Genomic DNA, 27,883 nt, shown 5'->3' on the forward strand with positions numbered 1-27,883 from the left:
TGATCAGTGAATCAATAAAAGTGCATGACAAAAATAAAAAATACAGACATTATTATTTCACTCTTGTGTGATAATTTTCCCTTTTTGAACACCGGACTTTCTCTAAGGTGGTTTGTACCCTTTCAGGGCTGAGAAAGGACAAAGCTGATATGTATTGAAGCTTTCGAACACATTAAAAGTGTAATCCGGCCCATGCCAAGAGTGCTCTAGGCACAGAGTCGTCTGAAACAGGTCGGTCAGCAGAAGTACTCGTTGGGCTGGCCCTCGGTTCTGGCCGTGGCCTCGGAGTCCACGCTGGAGCGGGCCGAAAGCAGACGGTTGGACTCGTCTGGGTTGAGTCTGCTGAGATATTCCCCCTCCAGCCCTTTGGTTTTGGTGCCTGGAGACAGAGTCTCAAATGTCACGTACGAGTCTTGAATGTCTTTGGACTTCCGGCCCATCAGTTTCTGCAGCCTCCGCTTCAGCGCGCCGCAGCAGACGATGAGCGTCAGAGGAACCGCGATCACACAGGCGACCGAGATCACCACCACGTTAATGAGCTTTTGTGTGCCGCTGGCGCTGGCCGCCTCGTCCGTGGAGAAGATCACACACTGCTCTTTCTTGGGTACGAGGCCCTTCACGCACACACAGGCTATGTACTTGGTTTTGGGCACCAGGCCCTCGATGGTGATGCGGTTCTTGCCCGGGCCGACGTTGATGCGGCGCATGTCGCGCTCCCCGAAGACGGCGTACAGCACGCTGAAGGAGGTGGTGTTGGTGGCAGCGGGTGCGCGCCAGTTCAGCGAGACCGTGTGGTCCGTGTCGCCGATCACTTTGACCGACCGAACCACTCTGCGCTCCGGACCCTGCTGCTGAGACGACGCATTAGCCTCCAGGTTACTCAGCACGTCTCTCTGAAGCTCTGGCTCATTGCTGTATGATCCTGCAGCTGCCGCAGGCGGCGCTGTGGCCTTCGCTTTGGAAACAGCGTCAGAAATGCTGTAGCTTTCGATCTGGATGGACGACGTGGCTTTGGGTCCATTTAGGGGCTCAATGATGGGCACAGCGGCGGATGTGGCCGGCGGCACGTACCTGGCGATGAGTTTCTCCTGATATGCCGCTCGGCCGAATCCAGCGTTCTTCTTTCCGTGACTTCTCTTGGCGACCGCTTCGTCGATTTGCCATGTATCAGAAATGACAAGTGAGATAATGGCGTCGGCGCTCCCGACAAAGTTAGTGGCTCTGCAAATGTATTTCCCTGAATCCCTGTACGAAACGGCAGGAACGCTGAGAATGGACCAGATGATGCCCTCTTTAGAGATCTCCTGCTGAACTACAAGAACAAACAAAAAACACTCACTTTAATATAAGTTCTGAACTGTGCAGTACAATAATTACAGCAGATTTTGCCTGCATGCTTCTATATTTGCAGCTCTCTTAATACACAAGCAGCAGATTCCATTTATTTAGCAGACGCATTATTCATGCCTGGACGCTGGGTTTGCTTAACAGAAGCAAGGGAGACATGAGATGAGATGCAAAAGTCAGACATACCAGTGCCGTTCATGGGCTTGCGGTCGGCGCGGCTCCAGGACAGCTCGGGTATGGGAACACCAATGGTGCCGCAGCGCAGCAGGACATTGTTTCCGATGGAGCTGCGGACCCTCGCGACGGCCGTGTGCACACGGGGAACCTGACACTTGCGGAGCTCGGCATCAGAGAAGAGCACTCCCGACAAGCTCTCCGGTTCGGCACAGCGCAAACGTGTATCGATGAATGCCACAGACGAGGAAGGAAACTTCTGGAACTGCACCAAATCAAACAGACGACAGTCACACTGCCAGGGATTGTCGTGGAGACCTGCGCAAAGAACAGACACTTCCATCAGTGACTAAGACTTTACAACTTAACTGAAATGGTTTAAGCACAGAAATAAACTCACCCAGTATCATTCTGGAATCCTCTGCATCCTGAGGAGGTTTCGGAGAGAACCATGAAGTAAGAACCTCGGCTGGAATGGTGGTCAGACTGTTGCTGGACAGATCCAGGTAGGTCAAATTTCTGATGTAAATGGTTGCTTCAGCTGGGATGCTGCTGATTTTATTGTTGTGCAAATCCAGGAGCCGAAGGTTTGGCATGTCCATCAAACATTCCCACGGAAAGGAGGTGAGAACATTCCCATCCATCCGTAATTCATCCAAGGCGTAAAGTCCTCGGAAACTGTCCGCGCTGAGGGACGAGAGTGAGTTGAAGGATATCCACAGGTACTCCAGGCTGCTTAGGTATTGAAAGGATTCGCTAGCGATGCGACTGATGGCGGTTTTCTCGAAGCGGAGTTTGGAGGTGTCCGAGGGAAAGTTGTTTGGGATGACGGTGAGGTCAGGGTTGTTGCACAGGACGCTCCTTTGAAAAACACATCATACGGGTCAAGCATAGCCTCCTTTTGTTGAGATATTTGATTATGCCAGTCAAGTAAGAATACTCCACTTTGAGATTATAGTACTCAACATTGCTGCAATATAGTTCTATGACATATTTCTCTTTGACTAGCTTTCATTTCTGATTTTACTTTTATTGTGTATTATTATCTTTACACTGTGTGTGTGTGTGTGTGATGAATGCTAGAGGTCTGAAACACTGCAACTAACAAGCAGAGAAGATTAAAAAGCACACACACTTTAATCCAACGACTAAATAAAGAGCACAGACAATCTGGCCTGTCAATATTCTGCAGACAACGGTCCATATGAGACTTTTCTACAGTAAAGTTTCAGTTTCAGAGTGCATGTGAAATCTCACCTCGACTTCGATCCGTCACTCATTTTGTGGTAGAAGCAGCTGCATTGAGCAGGACAGGCGCTGCAAAGCAATGAAAAGCAGCAGAGCACCAGCGCAAAAACCTGAAACACACGGCCGGACGCAAGAGCCCACAAGCCCGGAGTGCACATCTTCTGCGCTGTCTGTTCTAGCTACTGTCCGGTGGGTTTGAGTCTGTTAATCACGCAGCACACCCAGCATCTCTGTGTCTCTCAAGCACTTTCTGCTCGCTCTGCTCCGAATCCCCAGATAAAAGGGATAGAGCAGATTAGAGGAAGGACTTGGGGTATTTTCACTTACACGATTATTCCTTCCTGGAAGCCCATAGGCTGTGTGCTTGTCTTTTGTATATATACAGAACAGACATTTCTTTTTTTGATTGGAGGGTTAATTTTAGACCTGGGATTGGACAACAGTTTGTGAATTCAGAGTGTCTTATTGGTGAATGGCTTTGTTTTGCTCTATTTTCACCAGACATACCGTGTAAATCAGAGTGTCAAGACAATGTTACATTTTTAGTGATGTGTCTTTTTGAAGATTATTTAAATTGAAAATGTTATAATAGACACAGAAATGGAAATCCAGCACACTGTAGGTTATTTTATGCATGCAAAAGATCAGTGTTGTTAGTTTGACCCTTGACTTGACATACCAATACATCAAAACTGCAATTGATTCAATAATGAGCAAAAGCAGGAATTTAGCATAAAACGCAGTGTTTATGATGCATTAAATTTACGATAATATGAAAGATGCATATTTCAGATTTTTTTCAAGCATTATATCTATACTATTGCATCAACTTTACTCACATATCAGTAGTGGTTACCTAATATTATTATCCTTATTTTCTGTTTGGTCTATGATGCCTATATAATTTGCTATATTAAAGCAAAAAAGCAGATGGTGATACTTTATATTAAAAGTGAATATGCATTTAAAACACCTGGTGGCAGTACAGAGCAAAAGTCTTCATCTCAGACTAAAGTAGCCTACAGACATTTGTGTGTGTTTATTCAAAGTATATTAGCCTATATCTTGTATATCACATTCAAACATATTTCTATATTATAACAAATATATGTTTGTTGTCCAGTGTCAAGATAAAGGAAATGAGGGTCAGAATTCATAATGGATATCCACAACAATTATCCTATTCAGTCTATGAATAAACTCACTTTCAAACTTAATGAACTCTCAGGCTCATTCAGAAGTGTATATTTTAATTTATTCATTTAATAGACACTTTTCTCAAAGGAACTGGGGAAACAACAACACAAGCGATTGCTCCTGAGGAGAAAGCACAAATGCTGCTCTGAAATGTTTTGTTCTGTGCTCTTTAGAGAGAGTCAGCCAAAAGAATTGAGAGAGATTAAAGTGAACACATTTCTCTGAAGTGTGGTACAGTGTACGTATGTTATTTCCCAATGGCATTAACATCTGAAAGCTGAGAAATAAGAATTAGTTTACTAATTACAGCCTTTTGCACTGGAACCTACTGTAGTCAGATCACCACATTATACCTCAAACATTTCGTGCTGTTACTTTGTTCTTGCTTCTATTGTCATTGCAACGATTACATTTCATTCACAATATAGATTTTTCAAACATAACATTTAATAAAAGGTAATCAAATCAATGTGTTTTATGAAGTGCGGGACAAACAATTAGAATCAATTTCCCATTATTTTTTATGAAGGACACAAACATTTCATTTACAAACATATTGGGCTTCATTCATGAAACTTGCATAAATATTGGAGTAAATTCTGAATAATTTGCGCGTAAAACGGACCCTCCCAAAAACTCTACTCCAGATTCACAAACGCTTCGTAAACGTCCGATTTCATAGTTAAACGTGTATGTTAATGAATTCCAATCATTGGTAAATAGGGCGCTCGTGCACTCTCATTCACAATTAGCATAATCCCCGCCTATGAATTACAACATGTCCAGGGACGCAGTGGAATATTCTGGTCTACTTTCTCAGGTTTGGCTCCAGTATACTGCATAAATGAAAAAAAGACTAATAGGCCATATGCCTATCAATAAATATTCAATAACGTGTGTCCACCGAAGTTTTTAGCCAGCTGAAAAAATGTCAGGCGCTCTTCTTAAAACGCCCAGCTGGTGGCGCTTGAGAACACTTTGGTGGCACCGTGTTTTTCCAGCTGATACGCATTAGTTGGTATGATTTGGAATATCCACGGCGGCAACGTATTTCTAGTATCTCATTTTTAAGAATTTTACTAAATATAAAAAAGCAGTAAGCAATAATATTGAGGTCTCCATTGTTGAAGGCAGTAGGATGGTTGGTCGCTATTTGTCCTCCTTTATTTAAGGCTGGATAAACAGTGACAGTGACGAGCGATGCGTTTAGTTATCAACTCAGATGCAAAAAAAAGAAAATCCTAAGAGGGCAAGCCAAGGGCAAATTAACTTGTCAAATATTATAATGGAAGTGCATCAAAATTCAGTGTCATCAGTTTGCCAAAAAGAACACAGAACGTTTTACGCAGCATTTATACGTGGTACGGAGCAGGTGTACATTTCTTTCGTACCAACTAACATTTTGAAAATACGAACATTTTCATGAATTCGACAGTTTACGTCAGAACAGCTTTACAAACTATTTACACAAAAATTCGTTCTGCTCCTGTTTCATGAATGAGGCCCATTGTGACTTTTGGATGAGTTGGCAGTGGAATTGCAATTGCACTCTTTTCCAAAAACTTTATTATGACAACGACATAATTGTATAATATAGTATATATTGTATAATATAGTAGTTAATATAATCTGATCATTTATTGCGAAATATTTTGCAACTGCAGCATTATATTTCATGGTTGTTTAAGCGTGCACTGTTTGTTTTAAGCATCAGTAAGGCCAGAGAGAGCTGTGTATGGAGGACTGTGATCTGCTTCAGACGAGCTGCAGCTGCAGATCTGATTTCACAAACTTTTGCGGAATTAAAACATTCTTGCGGGGATTTCAGGGGCTTTAAATCTCACACGCGCTTTCACAAGGAATAAACACACATATAAAGTCTCGCACTGCAACGCAGCGGTCAGCATTGAGGAGGATCTTGGACAATGGCTTCATACACGTTACCGGAGGGATTCAGCGATTTCGACATGTTCGCCTTCGGCTCCGCGCTGCTGGTGGGCGGTGAGTGCTGCTGATCCATCAACCAACCAATCAATCAATCAATCAATCAATCAATCAGTCCATCCATTCATCAGTGCTGGATAGTTCTTCATCGATGAATGTATTGACACACATGCAAAAGTTCTTTATGTCAGACTGATTAGTGAAGGCTGCTCTTATTGATCTGTAAAACCAGAAAGCTTGGTAAATAGTTTCTGAATTAGGAAAAAGAAAAGAAAAAGAAAAAGAAAGAAACAGTCAGTTAAATGGTATAATGATCATACAGTGATGACATCTGATCACTGTGCTAATTATTGATCCTTCATTGTTAGTGTGGATGTCATTATTATTTTGTTATGATTGCTCTTTGTATGTGGTGCACAATGTTATGAATTGTGTTCAGTCTGAATATCTGAGTATTTTCTTTTAGGTCTTCTCGGTTTCTTTCTTAACTTGATCTCGGTGGTGGCGTTCCTCAGAATCCGGGAGATGCAGACGCCCAATAACTTCTTCGTCTTTAACCTGGCTGTGGCCGACCTGAGCCTCAACATTAACGGTTTAGTGGCTGCTTATGCCAGTTACCTGAGGTGAGACTGACCAAAAACACAACTTCTAAAATTGTGTGAAAAGATATGACACACATAAATAAAAAGGAATTATTTTGTGATGACTGTTTCTCACATAATTATGAGTTTTATTGCACACAAGGAATTTGACTTTTCCGCAGAAATGCAACCGCTAGACACAGAAGAACACATATTTTTAATATGAAAATGAGAAATATCAGATGTATGCATAAATATTCAAACAGCTGTGTGTATTTGTGTTTTTTCTGAACTCTGGAAGATACTGGCCGTTCGGGTCGGAGGGCTGTCAGATTCACGCTTTTCAGGGAATGGTGTCGATCCTCGCAGCCATCAGTTTTCTCGCTGCCATTGCTTGGGACAGATATCATCAGTACTGTACTAGTGAGTATAAACGTTTGATTAGCATTTTTAATACAGTTTTCCTGCACTGTCTCAGCTGTCGGCTGTATATCGATGAGTTAGTTGCGTTTGTTTCCAGAGCAGAAGATGTTCTGGAGCACGTCTATGACCATGAGCACCATCATCTGGATCCTGGCCGTGTTCTGGGCGGCTCTGCCTCTGCCGGCCATCAGCTGGGGCGTCTTTGACTTTGAGCCGATGAAAACATGCTGTACGCTCGACTACACGCAAGGAGACCGGTACATGCATCTCACACACCAGAACACAAGCACACTAACGGACTTCACTCTGGATTCTGTTTTGTAGCTCATGCAACTCCAATCAAAAAACAACAATGCAACTTTCAACTACTGCACATTACTAATCAGAAATCACAATAAGAAAAATATTGACAAACAATAATGTCTATCCTGCCTGCATATGATTACTGATGATTGTGCATACCTGTGCAAATATGAATTTGTATGCAAAAGTAATACATTGATTTCTTCTCTGTCTTCTTCAGGAGTTACATCACCTACATGCTGTCCATCACTGTACTGTATTTAGCATTCCCTCTTATGGTTCTGCAGTCGTCCTACAATGCCATCTATGCTTATTTCAAAAAGACGCACCACTTCAAGGTACTCGCTCTCTCCTTAGTCAACATACGCTCCAATTACATTCACCGCATATCTTTATTTGCAGGAACTTTGCTGTCGCTTAGTGTGATTTCGCTTTGCATTTTTCAAAAAGTACATTTTTTGTAATAAACTTTTTTTTTTTAAATTAATTTGTGTGTACAATTTATAATTTTGAATGAATGAAGCATTTATATAGCGCTTTAAATAATTTTAAATAATTGCTGTCCCCTATAATATAAATTTCATTTATTAATACTTTATGACCAAAGTATGATCAGTGACACATTTTGTGCAGCAATTTCAACTAAACCAGACTTGGTTAATGCTTCATGCTCTGTGGGCCGTAACGAGGCTGTGCTTAGCTCTGTACAGTATGTACAGTACGCATGGATTGCAGCACACAGTAACGACTGGTTGAGTGTTAATGTGGTAGTCGCTACCTGTCAGCAGTTCATCTGCTCACAGAACGTGTGGTCATCTGTGTTTGTGTGTGGATCGTTAGAGCAGCACAAACGAGTTCGTCTGCAGTGAGACTGACGTGAATCATCCGTAGATCAGTCACACGCTCAGCGTTCTGTGTGCTTTAAGATCTCCTTCTCGCATTAAATAACGCACGCGTCAGATTTCTGGTCTAGTTTCTCGTGATGATGTGTTTCGTGTCAGCGCTTCTCCTCTCTGTCCTGCAGTTTAACACAGGTTTACCTCTGAAAGCGCTGCTGTTCTGCTGGGGTCCGTATGTTCTGATGTGCACATACGCCTGCTTCGAGAACGTTAATCTCGTTTCCCCAAAGCTCAGAATGGTAAGAAAACAAACACTGGTGATCTTTAAAATCTTTCACTGGCTTGATAAATCATTGTTCTCATGTTGATCTCAGTAATGATGATGGTCATCTGGTTGTAAATCCTCCAGGTCCTTCCGGTGCTGGCCAAGACGTCTCCGATCTTCCACGCCGTCCTGTATGCGTTCGGTAACGAGTTCTACCGCGGAGGAATCTGGCAGTTCCTCACCGGGCAGAAATCCACGGACAAGAAGAAATAGTGAAAGAGCTTTAGCCATGTAATGTTGTATTCAGATGAGTCTGCAAGAGTTTACACGTGACGGGACTGTAATTCACTGTATATGTCAAATCAGTGCCTAACACATTTGGAGATATTTGTCCATGATTGTGATTATTGAAGACTGACATATGAAGCCTTATTTCAGTTTCCTGGAGTGTCAGAGATGACTTACACAGTTCATTCAGGACACAATCATTTAACCATTTCATTTGCCTTACTGTCGCTGTTGACCAGTGCATTAGAATACAGTATTCATGTGTAAATCTGTAAGTAAGAGGATTTTTTCTAACCAAGACTTGAAGCCAGTGAATGAACCGCTAAAAACAAAAGGGCCTTTCATTGTTAATCCACAGAATAAACCGTGAAGCACAAGACAGTTTGTCACGGGTTCTTTAAGGGTTCAGAAGGAGACTGATGAAGGCGAATGAACTCTACTAGAATCTCTCGTCAAGGACTGGCTTGCAGATGGTCATCTTCACTGGTTTAGCTGGTTTCCTTAACAAACCGTCATCTGACTCAGTAAATGCCCTGATTCCTCTCTGTGTGTTATTTAGGAGTCCGAATGCTCATTTATGCAGATGCTTTTGTTCACTCTTTGCAGGTTCAGTGTGTTTCTCAAGGCACACTGATGTTCACAGATCTTCTCCGTCTCCAGCTCAGATCTCGAAGCGGTGGCTAATCAACATTCACGTTAGGATTAGAAATTCTCCAGGGCTCAGTAATCTGCAGTAATTCCTCTGCACAAGGAGCTGCTCTCATATCAGTAGATTTGGGTTTCTGACGTGTGTTGAAGACCAAAGAGGATCAGGAGAGCTTTACTGCAGCCGGTCACGGGCGACCGAACTCTGAAGCTACTCTGTTCCTCAGAAACACACCGGAGCACAGCTGAAGAGGAGCGTCTGTTCGTTTATTCATTCATTCACTATCAGCCTTTTCCCTTTAGTGTCTTTCTTCCTCTTTTAATGTAAGTGAACTGTATGTATTGACATCTTTCAGTTCACAGTCCTCCACAGTTCCTGGAATCAGGTGTATTTAACATGAGCTAAAAAACAAAAAACTCAACATGGCAAAGAATGTTAGATCTTTTTAATGCTGTTTAGAAAAGAAGATTGAGATAATTTGGGATAAAGTATAAATTCATGGCAATGCTTCGTCTATTTTTCCAGTTATTTGCTCTTTAAGCTCTTCGATACATATTTTTAAGGGGTTTCAAAGCATTCTAACAATTACTGGTCAACACTGATTCATTTCAAGAAATGCACAGGAAAAACACCTTGAGCACTATTTTTAGAAAGGCAGAAGACGTACACACACACACACACACACACATACAAACACACACACACACACACACACACACACACACACACACACACACACACACACACACACATGTTCGTTTTTGTGAAAAGTGGGGACTCTCCATAGGCGTAATGGTTTTTATACTGTACTTACTGTATGTGCTATTGTCCTACACCAACCCTACACCTAAACCTACCCCTTACAGGAGACTGTGCATTTCAACTTTCCCCAAAAAAACCTCATTCTGAGTGATTTATAAGCGTTTTGAAAAGTGGGGACATGGGTTAATGTCCTGAGATGTCACCTTCACCTTGTAATACCTGTCATACCCTCATCATTATACACATCTATGTCCTGACTTTTTACAAAAACGCGCACACCCTAAAACACAACACACACACTCTCACAAACACACACTCTCACACACACACACACACTCTCTCTCTCACACACACAAACACACTCTCACACAAACACACAGACACACACACACACACTCTCACTCACACACGCACACTCACGCAAACACACACACACTCTCACTCACACACTCACGCAAACACACACACACTCTCACACACACACACACACTTGTTTTGCTATCCTTGTGGGGACATTCATAGGCGTAATGGTTTTTATACTGTACATACCGTATGTGCTATTGTCCTACAATATTAATTTAATTCTGTGTGATTTATTAGCTTGTTTGCCCGTGGAGACCTCAATTTAGGTCCCCACCGTGACACGAGTCCCCATGAGTCTGTGTGTATTCAGGTTTAAGTCCCCACCTGAATAGAAAAACAAGTACACCCTCACACAGATGCACGCACACACACACACACACACACGCACTCACACACTCTCTCACTCACACACTCTCTCACTCACACACAAGCACTCTCTCACACACACACACACGCACTCACACACTCTCTCACTCACACACTCTCTCACTCACACACACACGCACTCACACACTCTCTCACTCACACACGCACACACTCTCACACACACACTCTCACACACACACACCTCACACACACACACATGTTCGTTTTGTGAAAAGTGGGGACTCTCCATAGGCGTAATGGTTTTTATACTGTACTTACTGTATGTGCTATTGTCCTACACCAACCCTACACCTAAACCTACCCCTTACAGGAGACTGTGCATTTCAACTTTCCCCCAAAAAACCTCATTCTGAGTGATTTATAAGCGTTTTGAAAAGTGGGGACATGGGTCAATGTCCTGAAAAGTCACCTTCACCTTGTAATACCTGTCATACCTCGTCATTATACACATCTATGTCCTGACTTTTCACAAAACGCACACACACACACACACACACACTCTCACACAGACACACACACACACACTCTCACACACACATTCTCACACACACACACACTCTCACACACACACACACACACTCTCACACACACACTCTCACACAGACACACACACGCACTCACACACACACTCTCACACACACACACTCTCACACAGACACACACACACACACTCTCACACACACACTCTCACACAGACACACACGCACGCACTCTCACACACACACTCTCACACACACACACTCTCACACACACACTCTCACAAACACACACTCTCACACATGTTCGTTTTTGTGAAAAGTGGGGACTCTCCATAGGCGTAATGGTTTTTATACTGTACTTACTGTATGTGCTATTGTCCTACACCAACCCTACACCTAAACCTACCCCTTACAGGAGACTGTGCATTTCAACTTTCCCCCAAAAAACCTCATTCTGAGTGATTTATAAGCGTTTTGAAAAGTGGGGACATGGGTCAATGTCCTGAAAAGTCACCTTCACCTTGTAATACCTGTCATACCCTCGTCATTATACACATCTATGTCCTGACTTTTCACAAAACGCACACACACACACTCACAAACACACACACACACACACTCTCACAAACACACACTCACAAACACACACACACACACACACTCTCTCACTCACACACACACACACACTCTCACACACACACACACACACACACACACACCTCACACACACACGCACACACACACACACACTCTCACACACACACACACACTTGTTTTGCTATCCTTGTGGGGACATTCATAGGCGTAATGGTTTTATACTGTACATACCGTATGTGCTATTGTCCTACAATATTAATTTAATTCTGTGTGATTTATTAGCTTGTTTGCCCGTGGAGGCCTCAATTTAGGTCCCCACCGTGACACGAGTCCCCATGAGTCTGTGTGTATTCAGGTTTAAGTCCCCACCTGAATAGAAAAACAAGTACACCCTCACACAGATGCACGCACGCACACACACACACACACACACACACGCACTCACACACTCTCTCACTCACACACTCTCTCACTCACACACAAGCACTCTCTCACACACACACACACACGCACTCACACACTCTCTCACTCACATACTCTCTCACTCACACACGCACACACTCTCACACACACACTCTCACAAACACACACTCTCACACATGTTCGTTTTTGTGAAAAGTGGGGACTCTCCATAGGCGTAATGGTTTTTATACTGTACTTACTGTATGTGCTATTGTCCTACACCAACCCTACACCTAAACCTACCCCTTACAGGAGACTGTGCATTTCAACTTTCCCCCAAAAAACCTCATTCTGAGTGATTTATAAGCGTTTTGAAAAGTGGGGACATGGGTCAATGTCCTGAAAAGTCACCTTCACCTTGTAATACCTGTCATACCCTCGTCATTATACACATCTATGTCCTGACTTTTCACAAAAGCACACACACACACACACACACACACACACTCTCACAGACACACACACACACACTCTCACACACATTCTCACACACACACACTCTCACACAGACACACACACACACACTCTCACACACACTCTCACACAGACACACACATGCACGCACTCACACTCTCACACACACACACTCTCACACAGACACACACACACACTCTCACACACACTCTCACACAGACACACACACGCACACACTCTCACACACACACTCTCACACACACTCTCACACACACACTCTCACAAACACACACTCTCACACATGTTCGTTTTGTGAAAAGTGGGGACTCTCCATAAGGCGTAATGGTTTTATACTGTACTTACTGTATGTGCTATTGTCCTACACCAACCCTACACCTAAACCTACCCCTTACAGGAGACTGTGCATTTCAACTTTCCCCCAAAAAACCTCATTCTGAGTGATTTATAAGCGTTTTGAAAAGTGGGGACATGGGTCAATGTCCTGAAAAGTCACCTTCACCTTGTAATACCTGTCATACCCTCGTCATTATACACATCTATGTCCTGACTTTTCACAAAACGCGCACACACACACACACACTCACACAGACACACACACACACTCTCACACACACATTCTCACACACACACACTCTCACACACACATTCTCACACACACACACACTCTCACACACACACACACACACACACTCTCACACACACACTCTCACACAGACACACACGCACGCACTCTCACACACACTCTCACACACACACACTCTCACACAGACACACACACACACTCTCACACACACACTCTCACACAGACACACACACATGCACGCACTCACACTCTCACACACACACACACACACTGCACTTCACCAGTGGGTCAGTGCCGTTACAGCAGGTTTCTATCTACGGTCACTAAGGTGCTGTTGACCACATAAGCAGGATTAACTTCTTGACTCTTCTCAGAAACAGCCTTTTAAATAGACAAGAAGAGCATAAACACTCCAGAGAAACTTTCACTAGAGCCCCGAAGCTCTAGATTACATCACAATGCTGAAGATTTTCCCTGAAGTTTCTCTAAGCAAACCTGACAAACACTTCCTGTGACAAAACAGATTTATATCTCAGATTTCTTAATGTGACTCTCTCCTGTATTGCACATAAAATGATCTGGCCAAGTTGTTTTTAAGTTTTTTTTTTTTTTTTTTTCAGCTGCTTACAAACAAAATCTTTACTTGTCACACAATTTCTGCAAATCTGCAAAACCAGACACTAATTCTCAGCCTTTCACTCAGTTTTCAATTTCATGAAACACTTTTTGCAAAACACACACAATTCAACACACAACAATCTAACAGGAATTAATATTATGGAAAAGGTGTTTGCAAATGTTTGCTTTTGAGATGTGTTTTTGATATTTTGAATGCAGTGCTTCATTTTGCAAGAGATGCGAGGCGTTTTGCATTTTATGTGTGCAATTCTTGGATTTGTGTATAAAGTTTTGAAAAAAAAGCAGTTGAAAAAAACTGTAATATCTGCCAGATGCTGTAAAGCTGCATAAGATGCGAGAATAATGCAATTAATGAAACAAATAAGCAACATCTATGTATGTGGTTTCTGTAAAGTCCAGTTAGTTTTATTTTGGTAAATGTTACATAATGCATAATACTTGCTTTAGTTATTGTCAGTGTTGGGGAGTAACTAGTTACATGTAACGGAATTACGTAATTTAATTACAAAATAAAAGTAATTGTAATTAGTTACAGTTACTAAGAAAAAATGTGCAATTAAATTACAGTTACTTATGAAAATGTTAAGGATTACAAAGGGGGTTACATCTGATTTTTTTCACACACACTCCCATGTACAGATTTAATTGATCTCATTCATAAATTGCAGTGACTGCTTTAAAATATGAAACACCAATGTTTCAGAAGTTTATATCATGCTTATCCGATAACTCTTATACGTATTTCCTATATGGGTTTATGTATATGCTTAATTTTTTTTAAGATTAAATGTTTTTTTCAAGGCATTGTTAGATTCCAGTGTTTCCTGTCATATGCAAAGATTTGATTTAAAAAAATATATATATATCATAGCTATTAAACTATTTCTTGTTACGATTTTAAATCTGTATTTAAACTATTTTAAAGTAAGTCTGATTTTGTGGTGGCTGTGCTTCAAAGGGGACATCGAATGCCCATTTTCCACAAGTTGTTATGATTCTTTAGGGTCTTCTTGAAATGGTCTCAGTGGTTGTGAAAAACAACACCCTTTTTACCTCGTCAAAAACAGCTCTGTTCACAGCAACTCTTTCGGTGCATATCTCTTTACATGCTAATGAGCTCTGCTCACCCGTCCCTCTCTTCTGTGGAAGAGCAAAGGCGAATCGCAAATATTCATAAAAAATATAAAGTGTGAGACTTCTTCTGGAGGTGCAGCTGGATCATGAACAATGGGTACTGATCCATCCTTGAGTTTTAACTTTTTAACAAAACCTGCCTTGCATTGTCCCTCACACAGAAAGCAGTCTGGAGTAAAACGATTTGCACAGCCAGACATAAACGAATTTAGTGAAAATGAAGTGTCGTGTGGCCAGATATGGTGACCCAAACTTGGTATTTGTGCTCTGCATTTAACCCATCCAAGTGCACACACACACACACACACACACACCTGGAGCAGTGGGCAGCCATTTATGCTGCGGTGCCCGGGGAGCAGTTGGGGGTTCGGTGCCTTGCTCGAGGGTCTCACCTCAGTCGTGGTATTGAAGGGGGAAGAGAGTGCTGGTATTCACTCCAAAATGAAAATGGCTTGATAATTGATACTGTTTAGGTTTTTGGGGTTTTTTTTTTTTTTTTTATCATTGGAGGGTGGTTGTGTCCACACACTGCTAAGATACATTTATATGCAGATAAAGATAATGTCTCCTATAATATTAAAATATTATAATCTTAATTCAAGTGATGAAAGATTTCATAAGTCTAACAGTAATCAGTGTTGAGCACATACTGTAAGGTTAGCCCTGCCTGCTTTACATATTTGAAAATGATTAACAGTTGAAAACATTAGAAATTTAGAAAAGTAATCAAAAAGTAATCAAATGTAATCAGTTACATTACTTTAATAAATTAATTGAAAAGTTACACTACTTATTACAATTTAAGTAGGGTAACTTGTAATCTGTAACCTATTACATTTCCAAAGTACCCTTCCCAACACTGGTTATTGTGAATAAAAGTTTTGGTTTGACACAAAATGACAGACTTTATTTGTTTAAATAACAATTGTCTTCACCATTTATACTGTATAGGTTTAAAAATATGAAAATCACTCCTTCTCAACATAAAAAAAATCTCTTTGAATCTTTGCATATAGTCTTACTGTAATTATTTACAGATGTACAGAAAATTAGCTGGTATCTGAGGACAAAGATCAGATTGTTGAATCATTAACTCTCTTCGAGTCCCTTCTGAGAGAAAAGACAATGTAAACATTCATCTAGAACAACAACGTTCTGCTGTGTTTCAGCGAGTCACTGAGAGTTGAGTTTTTACATACGACTCATTTTACTGTCTATAGCATACATTTATTCTATTGTGGTTATACATGCAACACATATGGCCATGATTATTCTTCCAGACGTTTTGGAGAATGTTCATTTATTCACAACACTAGAGATAATTAAATAAGATGTATATCACTCCTGTGGCATTTTCCAGCTTCTTTTCATCATTCTCTTTATTTCAGAGTTCAGAGTTCAGTTTGTTGAGCCAAACCTGTTTACTTTTACTAATCTTAAACACAACATGTGAACCCCATTACATATTACTGTTATTCTAAAGAAAAACATTTTTAGAAGATTTAAGTGTAATCTAGTGAGCAACACACACTAATCATTTATTGCAGAGAACATTAATCTAATCATTGAAAAAGACAATCCACATTCACCTGAATACATACCTATAACAAAGAACTCTCACAATATTAACATTTTTCACTACTTTGCGGCATATAAGAAAGTATAGACTGTATGTCGTAATATATTGTTGTGTATGTCTTCATTGGTCTCTGACATAAACCAAATCTGTCAATCAGACTTCATTCATCTGTTTATTTCAAGGCAGAAACCGCCATCTAGCGGCCAAACTGAGCAATGCTGTGCTGAACTACTGTGAGTATTTAGGCAGATTACCATAGAAAGACATTTTTAGTTCTGAGGTTTAAACCTCATTAGGCAGCATCTAATATGAGTGTCATGTTACAGACTAGAGTAGAAGAGTTTATTTAACACTAATTCAGTTCAACACTCAAATACCAGATCTTAACCTTATATACCCCACTTAGAGCAATATTATCACTGGGTGTGTGTCTATTTTTCAGTTTTTCTCGATTGCTAACACACTGTAACTGATTCATTTGGCCCAATTTTCCAAACCATTCATACAGTTCTTGAAACAAAGACACGTTTCTCAAAACTTTTAACACATTTCACCTGCTTTCACACACGCTCCAATTTGCTCAGTGTTTTCTGCAAAACTCTATACAAGAACAGCATCATTTTGCACAGGTTTAACCATGTTATCATTTAGAAAACACAAATACGCAATATAACTACCTCAAGAATCACAAAATGAACACAAACAGCACACATTTATATGTGTTTGAACATTCAGTAGCAAAACTGATGACACAGCAGTCAGAATCATACAAACGTGTCTTTGTTTCAAGAACTGTATGAATGGTTTGGAAAATTGGGCCAAATGAATCAGTTATAGTGTGCTAGCAATCGAGAAAAACTGTAGTGCTTTTCATCTACTGTAAGATAACTTTACAGTAGTGTAATGAAAATAAACTTTTCTTACTTGTTTTCCGCTTCCGGCTTCGCTACTGTTCAGACGCTCCTGCTTATTGCCCTGCGCCTTGCTCCCTATTTATGCACTTTTCTCAGATTTCTCTAAGATTTTAACTTCAGCAGATCAGCACAGTGCTCAAACAACACATTTTTTTGGGAAAAAGAAGACTCTTTGCCTCCCACTGCCACCAGTTTACATTCCGGAGACGGGAAAACACAGCTGACTACATTCAGACAGACAAGAGAAAATACCTCTCATGGAATCTACTTGCTGCATGAACTGCCACAGACTTCTATAAAGGATTGTGGTTCTTGAAACAAAGTTATCCCAAAGTTATTCCAAAACAGGCGGAACACACAGCACATGGTAATCATGGACCCCCTCAGCATACAGCCGGTGAGTCCTGTGAATCTCAACAGTTTATACCAAGTGTAGAGAAACAAGCCGAAACTGATCGACAGACTAATCGATGGAACAAACAGGGAGTGAGACCCAAAGGCACTCGAGACATCAGATTGTCACGAGTATCTCGTATTACTGCGGTAGCATCCTCTACCCCAGATACGGCTATGACAAGACTTGTAAACACTGGCATTCTACCACCCCTATACATCTTGAGAACCAATTTGAAGCATTAATGAATGTGGGTGAGGAATCCCCAAATGTGATTGAACATAGATAGTATCAGCCAGCAGCTAACATCGCTACTAACAGGCGCTCGAGGTCGAGCAGACAGCGGCACTCAGCTCAGAGCGCAGCCGAGCCCAGGACTCTGATAGTGGGCGACTCTATTATCAGAAACATCAGTAGCAGGACTACAACTACATGCTGCTTTCCTCAAGCAACCGTCTCTGATGTGAACAAGGAACTTCGGAACATTCTGATGAAGCACAAGACTGCAAATCGAATCATCATCCATGTGGGGAAGAATGATATTCGGAAAGAGCAGTCAGAACTGCTTAAGAAGGATTTCAGTGAACTCTTTGAAACACTTCAAAGACTTGAAGTTCAGTCGTTCATCAGTGGACCACTCCCAGCAAGGGGAACTAACATGTTTTCACGGCTGCTTGGGCTGAATACATGGCTACAAAGAACCTGCAGTACAAAAGGAGTCAACTTCATCGACAACTTCAATCTTTTCTGGGGCCATAGACAACTGTTTAAACTGGATGGCCTCCACCCAAACAATCTTGGTGCAAGAGTCCTAAAGGACAATATCCATTTCTCCCTCCGTCATCCTTCAGTGGTGTGTGCCAATCCACTCGGCCTGGATGGACACACACCTGGACAGAATATGAGTGACCACAGGACTTCATATCAGCTTCAGAGTCATCTTTTGGTTGACACATCCCACAAGGACATCGATAATGCCACACAGCCAAAACAAGCTTTCCTCATGGAAACTATCCCGGCTGAGCCCTGCCCAACGAGCTCATCACAGACAGACTGTGACGTACTACAACAGCTCCAAGACTCAGCACCCAAGGACAACTATCTGGAAAACAGCCAGGGAAGCCAGGACAACATTTCACAGCCACCAGAAACACCAGAGCCAGAGCCCCGCTCACCAGACACATTATCCCTCTCTCCAGAATCTCCACTTCTAAGCTTCTCACAGAAAATGGAGGAACTGGTGTATGCTGGGACCAAACTCTCCCACTTGTTCGCTGCAAGCCCCCAGATATCAGCTAAGAAACGGCGGACAACATTCACAAATGTTCACAGAACAAGCGGGAACCCAGTGTGCCTGTAGCTTTCTCTATCTCTGTTTTATCACGTGATAGAAAGTCTAAGGCCTTCTCAAACCGTACGGCTGACCCATCTAATCTGTGGCCTGTAATGCACCAATCTAAGATTGCTGTAGAGACAAATGTAATTCCATCAAGTTAGCATTTTTAAACATTCACTCCCTAAAAAATAAATCATTTCTGATCAATGATTTAATAACCACAAACAATCAGGATTTTATGTTTCTAAATGAAACATGGCTAGAAGACAGCTGCAGTGCAACAGTCCTCAATGAAACAGCCCCTCCTAACTTTAACTTTACAAGTGTCTGCAGGACTGTTAGGAGAGGTGGAGGTGTAGCTGCTCTATTTAAAGATGTTTATCAATGCAAGCAAGTGTCATTTGGTCAGTATTTGTCCTTTGAATATCTAGGTATTGTGCTGAAAGGTGCTCCACGCATTCTGTTTATCATTATTTACAGGCCTCCAAAATACTCTCCAGCCTTTGTTGAAGAGTTCACAGAACTGTTATCAATGATTTCCTCAGAGTTTGACTGTTTTACTATTGCAGGGGATTTTAATATTCACATAGATAATGCAGAAATCAAAACTGCAAAAGAAATTATTACTGTTTTAAACACTTTTGATCTGATCCAGCATGTGCATGAACCCACACACAATCGTGGACACACTCTAGATTTACTCATCAGTAGAGGTCTAAATATTTCATCCATTGTTGTTAAGGATGTAGCACTATCTGATCACTTCTGTATTTTCTTTGATATATTGATCTCTGTTACCACTGAATCTAGATCTGTCTCTGTCAGAAAGAGATGCATTAACGAGAACACTAGTGCGCTATTAATGAAGGCTATATCTTTAACACCAAGCATTTCTGCAGACTCTGTTGATCTTCTCCTGGATTCTTTTAACTCAAAAGTTAAGAATGTTATTGATGATATTGCTCCCGTGAAAGTCTGCAAGAAGAATGGCAGACAAAAATCATCTTGGAGAAAATCAACAGCAGTTCAGAGTATGAAAAGACAATGCAGAAAAGCTGAGCGGATGTGGCGGAAGACAAAACTTGAAATTCACTATAGCATCTATAAAGACAGCCTTCATGCTTTCAAAGTGGAACTAGCCACAGCTAGACAGACCTTCTTCTCAAACCTTATAAACAGTAACTTAAACAACACTCGCACTCTTTTTGCTACTGTGGAGAGACTGACAAACCCCCCAAGTCAGAGTCCCAGTGAAATGCTCTCCGACAGTAAATGCAATGAGTTTGCTTCCTTCTTTTCTGAGAAGATCAATAATATCAGAAAGGAGATTGGCATATCTACTTTTGCAGAGGTTACACAGATTCGACCGCAATTTCAAAAAGAAGTGACTATGTCTGTTTTTGAAGCAATAGATGGCAAAATTTTGGAATTTTGGAATTTTCATCAACCTGCTATCTTGACACACTTCCCACATCTTTTTTCAAAAGTGTGATTAACTGTTTAGAAGCAGATCTCTTAGAAGTGGTGAACGCCTCACTTCTTTCTGGGACTTTTCCAAACACCATGAAAACTGCAGTTGTTAAGCCCCTTCTGAAAAAGCGCAATCTTGATAACACAATGTTGAACAACTATAGACCAATATCAAATCTTCCGTTCATAGGTAAGATTATTGAAAAGGTAGTTTTTAATCAGCTGAACAACTACTTAAACTCAAATGGATACCTGGAAAATTTTCAATCTGGTTTCCGAGCACATCACAGTACAGAGACAGCACTCATTAAGATAATAAATTATATTCGCTTCAATTCTGATTCTGGCAAAATATCAGTTCTGGTATTACTAGATCTTAGTAGGGCCTAATGGTTAGGGAGTCGGGCTTGTAACCTGAAGGTTACTGGTTCGATTCTCGCGCCGGCAGGAATTGAAGGTGGGGATTGTGAATGAACAGTACTCTCTCCACCTTCGATACTATGACTAAGGTGCCCTTGAGCAAGGCTCCAAACCCCTAATTGCTCCCCGGCGCTGGAGCAAGGCTGCCCACTGCTCCGGGTGTGTGTTCACTGCGTGTGCGTGCGCGTGTGCATGTGCGTGTGCGTGTGTGTGTACGTGTGTGTGCATTTGTTCACTACTCACTGCTGTGTGTGTGCGCTTGGATGGGTTAAATGCAGAGCACCATTTCGAGTATGGGTTACCATACTTGACAATAACTCACGACTTAACTTAACTTCACTTAGTGCTGCGTTTGACACTGTTGATCATAACATACTTCTAGAGAGACTGGAAAACTGGGTCGGGCTTTCCCACAAGGCTCAATACTTGCACCACTCTTGTTTAGCCTGTATATGCTCCCACTAAGTCAAATAATGAGAGAGAACCAAATTGCCTATCACAGCTATGCTGATGATTCCCAGATTTACCAGCCTTATCTACAAATGACTACAGCCCCATTGACTCCCTCTGCCAATGCATTGATGAAATAAACTGTTGGATGTCCCTGAACTTTCTTCAGTTAAACAAGGAGAAAACTGAAGTCATCGCATTTGGAAACAAAGATGAAGTTCTCAAGGTGAATGCATACCTTGACTCTAGGGCTCAAACAACTAAAAACCAAGTCATAAATCTTGGGGTTTCTGGAGACAGACCTTAGTTTTAGTAGTCATGTCAAAGCAGTAACTAAATCAGCATACTATCATCTCAAAAACATTGCAAGAATTAGATGTTTTGTTTCCAGTCAAGACTTGGAGAAACTTGTTCATGCCTTTATCACCAGCAGGGTGGATTATTGTAATGGTCTCCTTCCAAAGAAGACCATTAGACAGCTGCAGCTCATCCAGAACGCTGCTGCCAGGATTCTGACTAGAACCAGAACATCTGAGCATATCACACCAGTCCTCAGGTCCTTACACTGGCTTCCAGTTACATTTAGGATTGATTTTAAAGTGCTTTCACTCATTTATAAATCTCTCAATGGCCTGGGACCTAAATACATTGGAGATATGCTCACTGAATATAAACCTAACAGACCACTCAGATCATTAGGATCGAGTCAGTTAGAAATACCAAGGGTTCACACAAAACAAGGGGAGTCTGCTTTTAGCTATTATGCCACCCGCAGTTGGAACCAGCTTCCAGAAGAGATCAGATGTGCTAAAATATTAGCCACATTTAAATCCAGACTCAAAACTCATCTGTTTAGCTGTGCATTTGTTGAATGAGCACTGTGCTACGTCCCAACTGATTGCACTATATATGATCATGTTCTATTCTTAACTGTTTTAAATTCTTTTAAAATCAATTTTTATATTTTAATTCCTTGTTTTTATTGTTGTGACTTTTTTTCTTTTCTTTTTTTTTTTACAGTTTTTCTCGATTGCTAACACACTGTAACTGATTCATTTGGCACAATTTTCCAAACCATTCATACATTTTTGAAACAAAGACACATTTCTCAAAACTTTTAACACATTTCACCTGTTTGCACACACGCTCCAATTTGCTCAGTGTTTTCTGCAAAACTCTACACAAGAACAGCATCATTTTGCACAGGTTTAACCATGTTCTCATTTAGAAAACTCAAACACACAATATAACTACCTCAAGAATCACAAAATGAACACAAATAGCACACATTTATCCGTGTGTGAACTTTCAGTAGCAGAACTGATGACAGCAGTCAGAATCTCAGGATGATATGAACAAGAGCACAGGTGATTATGTGTTTTGGAAAATGAATCCTGGTAGTGGGAGACAAAGGAATATAGGAGGAGAAAAGAAAAATGAAGGGGACGAGGTGAAAGGTCATTTGTTGCTGATGAAATATAAAGCACTATAGTTGAGCATCTTCTTCTGCATGGAATGATCATAAGGAAAGCTGCCTGCAGAATCATCAGGGTTTTACACTACTCACACATTACAATTACACTACATAGTAGCAGTACTTCAGATAAGATAACTTTCACTGTTCTTTGTACTGTAAATACTGTAGCACACTCCCTCAAACTCAAACTGATTTGTAGCCGAGTACTTCTTACATGTATTTGTGCAGAACTGAGAGTCTGTCGAGGGGAGGCAGAGAAAGTCTTTTCTCAGAAGACTAAGAAACTGATATAGTATAACAAATAAGGATATTACCAATACTGTAATGCAACTTGGCAGAGGATGCTGAATTTATTTATTTATTTATTTACAGTAACTGACAGTACATTCCAATGTGTGTTTACTGTATGATCAGTTGTTTGGTCTTTGAACTTTTCTCTTCTAGTGATTTTCATCTACTGTAGTGTAATGAAAGTAAACTTTTCTTACAGTTTATTGCTGAATTTTACTGTATCTGCACAACTCTATTTATGCTGCATACTGTAACAGTCATTGCAGGATCCCTGTTTCCCAAAAGCAGGTTTTTGTAACAGTGTTATGAACTGATCGCACTAGTGTTCTCTGGTCAGGAAAATAGTCTGTGTATTTGACAGCTTTGTGTGTCGTCTGAGGACAAAGATTAGATTCTGACAAAAGAGAATATGTTTTTTGAATAAAATGTTTTTGACCTGAAAGTCTGAAGTTTGCACAAGTTGATGTGTAGTTTTGAGATTGTGTTTATAGTTGTGAGAAAATGGTGAATTGTTTCATGAATTGTGTGTTAGCAATCGAGAAAAACTGTAAATCAACACCGTTATGAAAAACTCTCAATTGTCATCAGTTAGTTATGCTAATCAATATAGTCCACATAAAGAGCGTATGTTATCGCCTAATTATCAGCAGTATTATTCTCGGAAACAGCAGGCCTGTATGACAGTGTGAGAGGTGCAGGGAGCACGTGATCAGCGTCAGCTGTGCGTCAGTCGTCCAGCAGAGGTCAGTGTCGCGCCGCTGACGCGCGCTGGACGCCTTCAGATCACACGCGCCGCTGCTCGGAGTCGGACACACAAGTTTGTTTTCGCGTATTTGTGTTCAAAGAGGACGGGACGAAAATAAATAACAAAAAGTAATGTTCTGTTTTACATTTGCAGTTTAATACTTGTAGGGCCGGATTAACGCATCGACAATGGGCTATCGACAACAGTAAAACAGCCAAAACTCCAGAAGACATTGAGCAAAAATACAAAAACAATAGGGTCAAAAATGACAAACTATTTCCATGTTTTCCAGCTTTTTTATGTACGCGCTTTCTTTCTCTCACAGAAGCTTGTTGTCAGCGCTGTCTTGAGATGTGGTTTATTAGAGAAATCATTCACTCCTGAAGTAATGTGGCCACGACGCCGGAACCTATTAACGGTCTTTCTTCATATACCCAAACAAATGAACAACTATTCGATCTTTATTGACTGAACTCAAGAGCTTATTGCGATAGAAAACAATGTAACGGTTTCCACTGATTACGAAATATTATTGTTGTCTGGGTTGGTAATATTATATATTAATAAGGACGGGAGGGGCTAGAAATTAGTTTTGCTAATGTCATGATAAGACGTAAATCCGGCCCCGTAGCGATGTTTAATCATCTGTAGACAGATCACGATAGACAGAGGAACGGTGGCTTGTTTTAATATTTTCCCAAATGCTTTCCAAAACGTGATATCACATTATTGTGCTGTCGTTATTTTGCGAATTTAAATATTTAAATAGTAGTTGATGATTATATTTTTTCATCTTTTAAATAATGGCCCTCAAGCTGCCAACACTGTGAATAATTTAACCACAAATACATTCGCATAAAAATAGAAATAGCAAAAATAAAAATAGCAAACTATTATTAGAATATTGTACTGACACTGAATTGTGTGTGTTTTTAAGTGATAACTGATCCGAACTCCGAGTGCATTTAACCTGATCTGACTGGAGTCCCTGCGCTGCGATTATTAATGATTTATTCATACATCTGTTATTTGTGCAGCATTGGGGTTTATTAGCAGAAGTCATTTAGACACGAGTACGCGATGCAGGAGAAGCTTGATGTACTTCTGCTCTGTTTTCAGTGTTTGGAGAACAGAATAAGAGCTGCTTACGGTTCGTCAGAACACTAGTATTTTTGTGATGCGTGATCAAGACTCTGATTGGTCAGTCAGAGAATTAGCAGATGGACTCAGCTGATGACCAGAGGAGAGAAATCAGAGGAAGCTGACCGTGGCACAGAGTTTGTACCCACAGCGAGTCTGCTGCTTCTGATGGAAGAAAAACTGATGTGAACGACCGCTGCGCGCGCACCTGAGAGCGCGTAACAGGAATGTGAATGTAAAGAAGCTCAGCAGAAGTGGAAATGCAGAAAGCGAAGCTCAGGACTGTACTCTCGAAGAGAGGAGAGTAGCGCGTCACCTGTCAGACGCGCCGGACACCGGGGAAGTTCGTGCGTAAAAGCCAGACGCGTCGCTGCGCAGGAGAGGAATGAAACTGCGCTCTGAAGCACTGAAGCTCTCTTGAGGTGAACGGGCTTTTAGACAGTCATGGAGTCTGACGGCTCTGCCGGTTTGGCGAAATCTGCCGCCCTAAAGTTGTCCGAAATGGGCGAAAGAACTAAACAGCTCGGCAGCGCGATGCAAGACCCCGACCGGCAGAGAAAGCTCATTCTGGTGATCGTGTGCGTCGCGCTCCTGCTGGACAACATGCTCTACATGGTGATCGTTCCCATTATTCCCGACTATCTCGCGGATTTGGAGACAGAGCAGGCGGCGCGCACTCACGCCAACTCTTCCGTGAGCAGAGCGAACCGGGATAATCTTGACATTCAGATCGGGGTGCTGTTCGCCTCCAAAGCCATTCTGCAGCTCATGGTCAACCCGTTATCCGGCACCTTCATCGACCGCGTGGGGTACGACATCCCGCTGCTGATCGGGCTGCTGGTCATGTTCGTCTCCACCTGCATCTTCGCGTTCGCAGAGAACTACGGGACGCTGTTCGCGGCGCGCAGCCTGCAGGGTCTGGGCTCGGCGTTCGCGGACACCTCGGGGATCGCGATGATCGCGGACAGATACACCGAGGAAGCGGAGCGGAGCCGCGCGCTAGGCGTCGCGCTCGCCTTCATCTCGTTCGGGAGCCTCGTGGCGCCTCCGTTCGGCGGAGTCCTGTACGAGTTCGCAGGGAAACGCGTCCCGTTCATAGTTCTGGCCTCTGTGTGCTTGGTGGACGGCGTTCTGCTCCTGACCGTGATCAGACCGTTCTCTAACGGCACGCGCGCGAACATGCCGGTCGGGACGCCCATCCACCGGCTCATGACAGACCCGTACATCGCCGTGGTGGCGGGCGCGCTGACCGTCTGCAACATCCCGCTGGCGTTCCTGGAGCCCACCATCTCCAACTGGATGGAGAGCACGATGAACGCCTCGAAGTGGGAGATGGGTCTGATCTGGCTGCCCGCCTTCTTCCCGCACGTGCTCGGGGTTTACGTCACCGTCCGGTTGGCCGCCAAGTACCCGGAGATGCAGTGGTTCTACGGCGCGCTCGGTATGGTGATCATCGGGGCCAGCTCCTGCACGGTGCCCGCCTGCAGGACCCCCGGGCAGCTGATGCTCCCGCTGTGCGGCGTCTGCTTCGGCATCGCTCTGGTGGACACGGCGCTGCTGCCCACGCTGGCCTTCCTGGTGGACGTGCGTCACGTGTCCGTCTACGGCAGCGTCTTTGCCATCGCGGACATCTCGTACTCTCTCGCCTACGCTTTGGGACCTGTAGTCGCGGGGCAGATCGTGCACAACCTGGGCTTCGTTCAGCTGAACCTGGGCATGGGTCTGGTGAACGTGCTTTACGCGCCGGCGCTGCTGCTGCTCCGCTGCGTGTGCCAGATGAAGAAGTCCTGCTCCGAGAGGAACGTGCTGCTGGAGGAAGAACCCAAGGGACTCTACGACTCCATCCGCATGCAGGAGCGCAGACTCAGGAGAAAGGGCTTGTGCACCACCACCGATAACGTGTGTCCCGTGGACGAGAACGGGCTCTTCGAGACACCCCGGTCTCTCTCGGAGGAGGAATCGTCGGGACCCGAGTTCATTTAACTACACAGATCATATCGCAAACGTTCAGCTCTGGTGTGCAATATTTATTCCGTCACTCATGACTGTGTCCGCTCAGAGACGTGTCTTTTATGATTTAGATAGAAACTATGACATTTGGCTCTGAGCGACTTTCTCTCCTGTAGTGTGTAGAAGATATGAGTAGATGTACCTGCACAAAACCCAAATAAAACCAATGGTCATATTTCCATACATGTGCCTTTTTACTGACTGAATCACTACTAATAAATGTGGCAACGAATGAACTTTTGTTGTTTTTTTATATTTATTTAAATTCTCAAAAGTCCTAAGAAGGATCTTTAATCGACAGCCGAGGACTTTTGAGTGTGAGTCTGGATTCATCACTTTGCATGGAAACGAAATATATAATCTGGACCTGTTAACGTGGGAACAAATATAAGCAAATTGTAAATACAATTTATTTAGTAACAGCTCTGAAATAAAAATGTCATCTTTCCCCAACAAATTTTGCAACTTAATTATCAGCGTTAGCGTCTTTTCACCACAACGAAATATATTAAACGATTCACTGTTCATCATTTCATATGATGAAAATACATTTTTCTTAAT

At 42.2% G+C, this 27,883-nt stretch overlaps 3 protein-coding genes across 10 annotated transcripts; 2 read left to right on the plus strand and 1 right to left on the minus strand.

The window, feature by feature from the left end:
• Positions 1-236: 236 nt before the first annotated feature.
• lrit1b (leucine-rich repeat, immunoglobulin-like and transmembrane domains 1b) lies at positions 237-2,927 on the minus strand. The gene is made up of 4 exons (XM_058794495.1): positions 2,779-2,927; positions 1,922-2,382; positions 1,534-1,839; positions 237-1,312 (listed from the first exon to the last, which is right to left on the minus strand). The coding sequence occupies exons 1-4, from the start codon at positions 2,925-2,927 to the stop codon at positions 237-239; spliced, it is 1,992 nt and encodes a 663-aa protein (XP_058650478.1).
• A 1,793-nt stretch (positions 2,928-4,720) lies between these two features.
• rgrb (retinal G protein coupled receptor b) lies at positions 4,721-9,761 on the plus strand. 8 transcript variants are annotated; one of them, XM_058793961.1, is made up of 8 exons: positions 4,721-4,786; positions 5,675-5,967; positions 6,377-6,533; positions 6,793-6,914; positions 7,012-7,171; positions 7,438-7,555; positions 8,242-8,355; positions 8,466-9,761. In XM_058793961.1, exons 2-8 carry the CDS (start codon positions 5,892-5,894, stop codon positions 8,592-8,594), a joined length of 876 nt encoding a protein of 291 aa, XP_058649944.1. In that variant the 5' UTR covers positions 4,721-4,786; positions 5,675-5,891; the 3' UTR covers positions 8,595-9,761. The 8 variants fall into 8 exon arrangements, 6 of the variants coding, with proteins under 6 accessions (XP_058649944.1, XP_058649945.1, XP_058649946.1 ...); XM_058793962.1 differs by lacking the exon at positions 4,721-4,786 and adding an exon at positions 4,888-4,984; XM_058793963.1 differs by lacking the exon at positions 4,721-4,786 and adding an exon at positions 5,272-5,327.
• Positions 9,762-24,974: 15,213 nt separating this feature from the next.
• slc18a3b (solute carrier family 18 member 3b) lies at positions 24,975-27,474 on the plus strand. The gene has a single exon (XM_058794152.1). The coding sequence runs from the start codon at positions 25,757-25,759 to the stop codon at positions 27,293-27,295; it is 1,539 nt and encodes a 512-aa protein (XP_058650135.1). The 5' UTR covers positions 24,975-25,756; the 3' UTR covers positions 27,296-27,474.
• The last annotated feature ends 409 nt before the right edge of the window (positions 27,475-27,883 follow it).

The sequence above is a fragment of the Onychostoma macrolepis genome, chromosome 12, assembly GCF_012432095.1.
Source record: "Onychostoma macrolepis isolate SWU-2019 chromosome 12, ASM1243209v1, whole genome shotgun sequence".
Classification (NCBI taxonomy): Eukaryota; Metazoa; Chordata; class Actinopteri; order Cypriniformes; family Cyprinidae; genus Onychostoma; species Onychostoma macrolepis.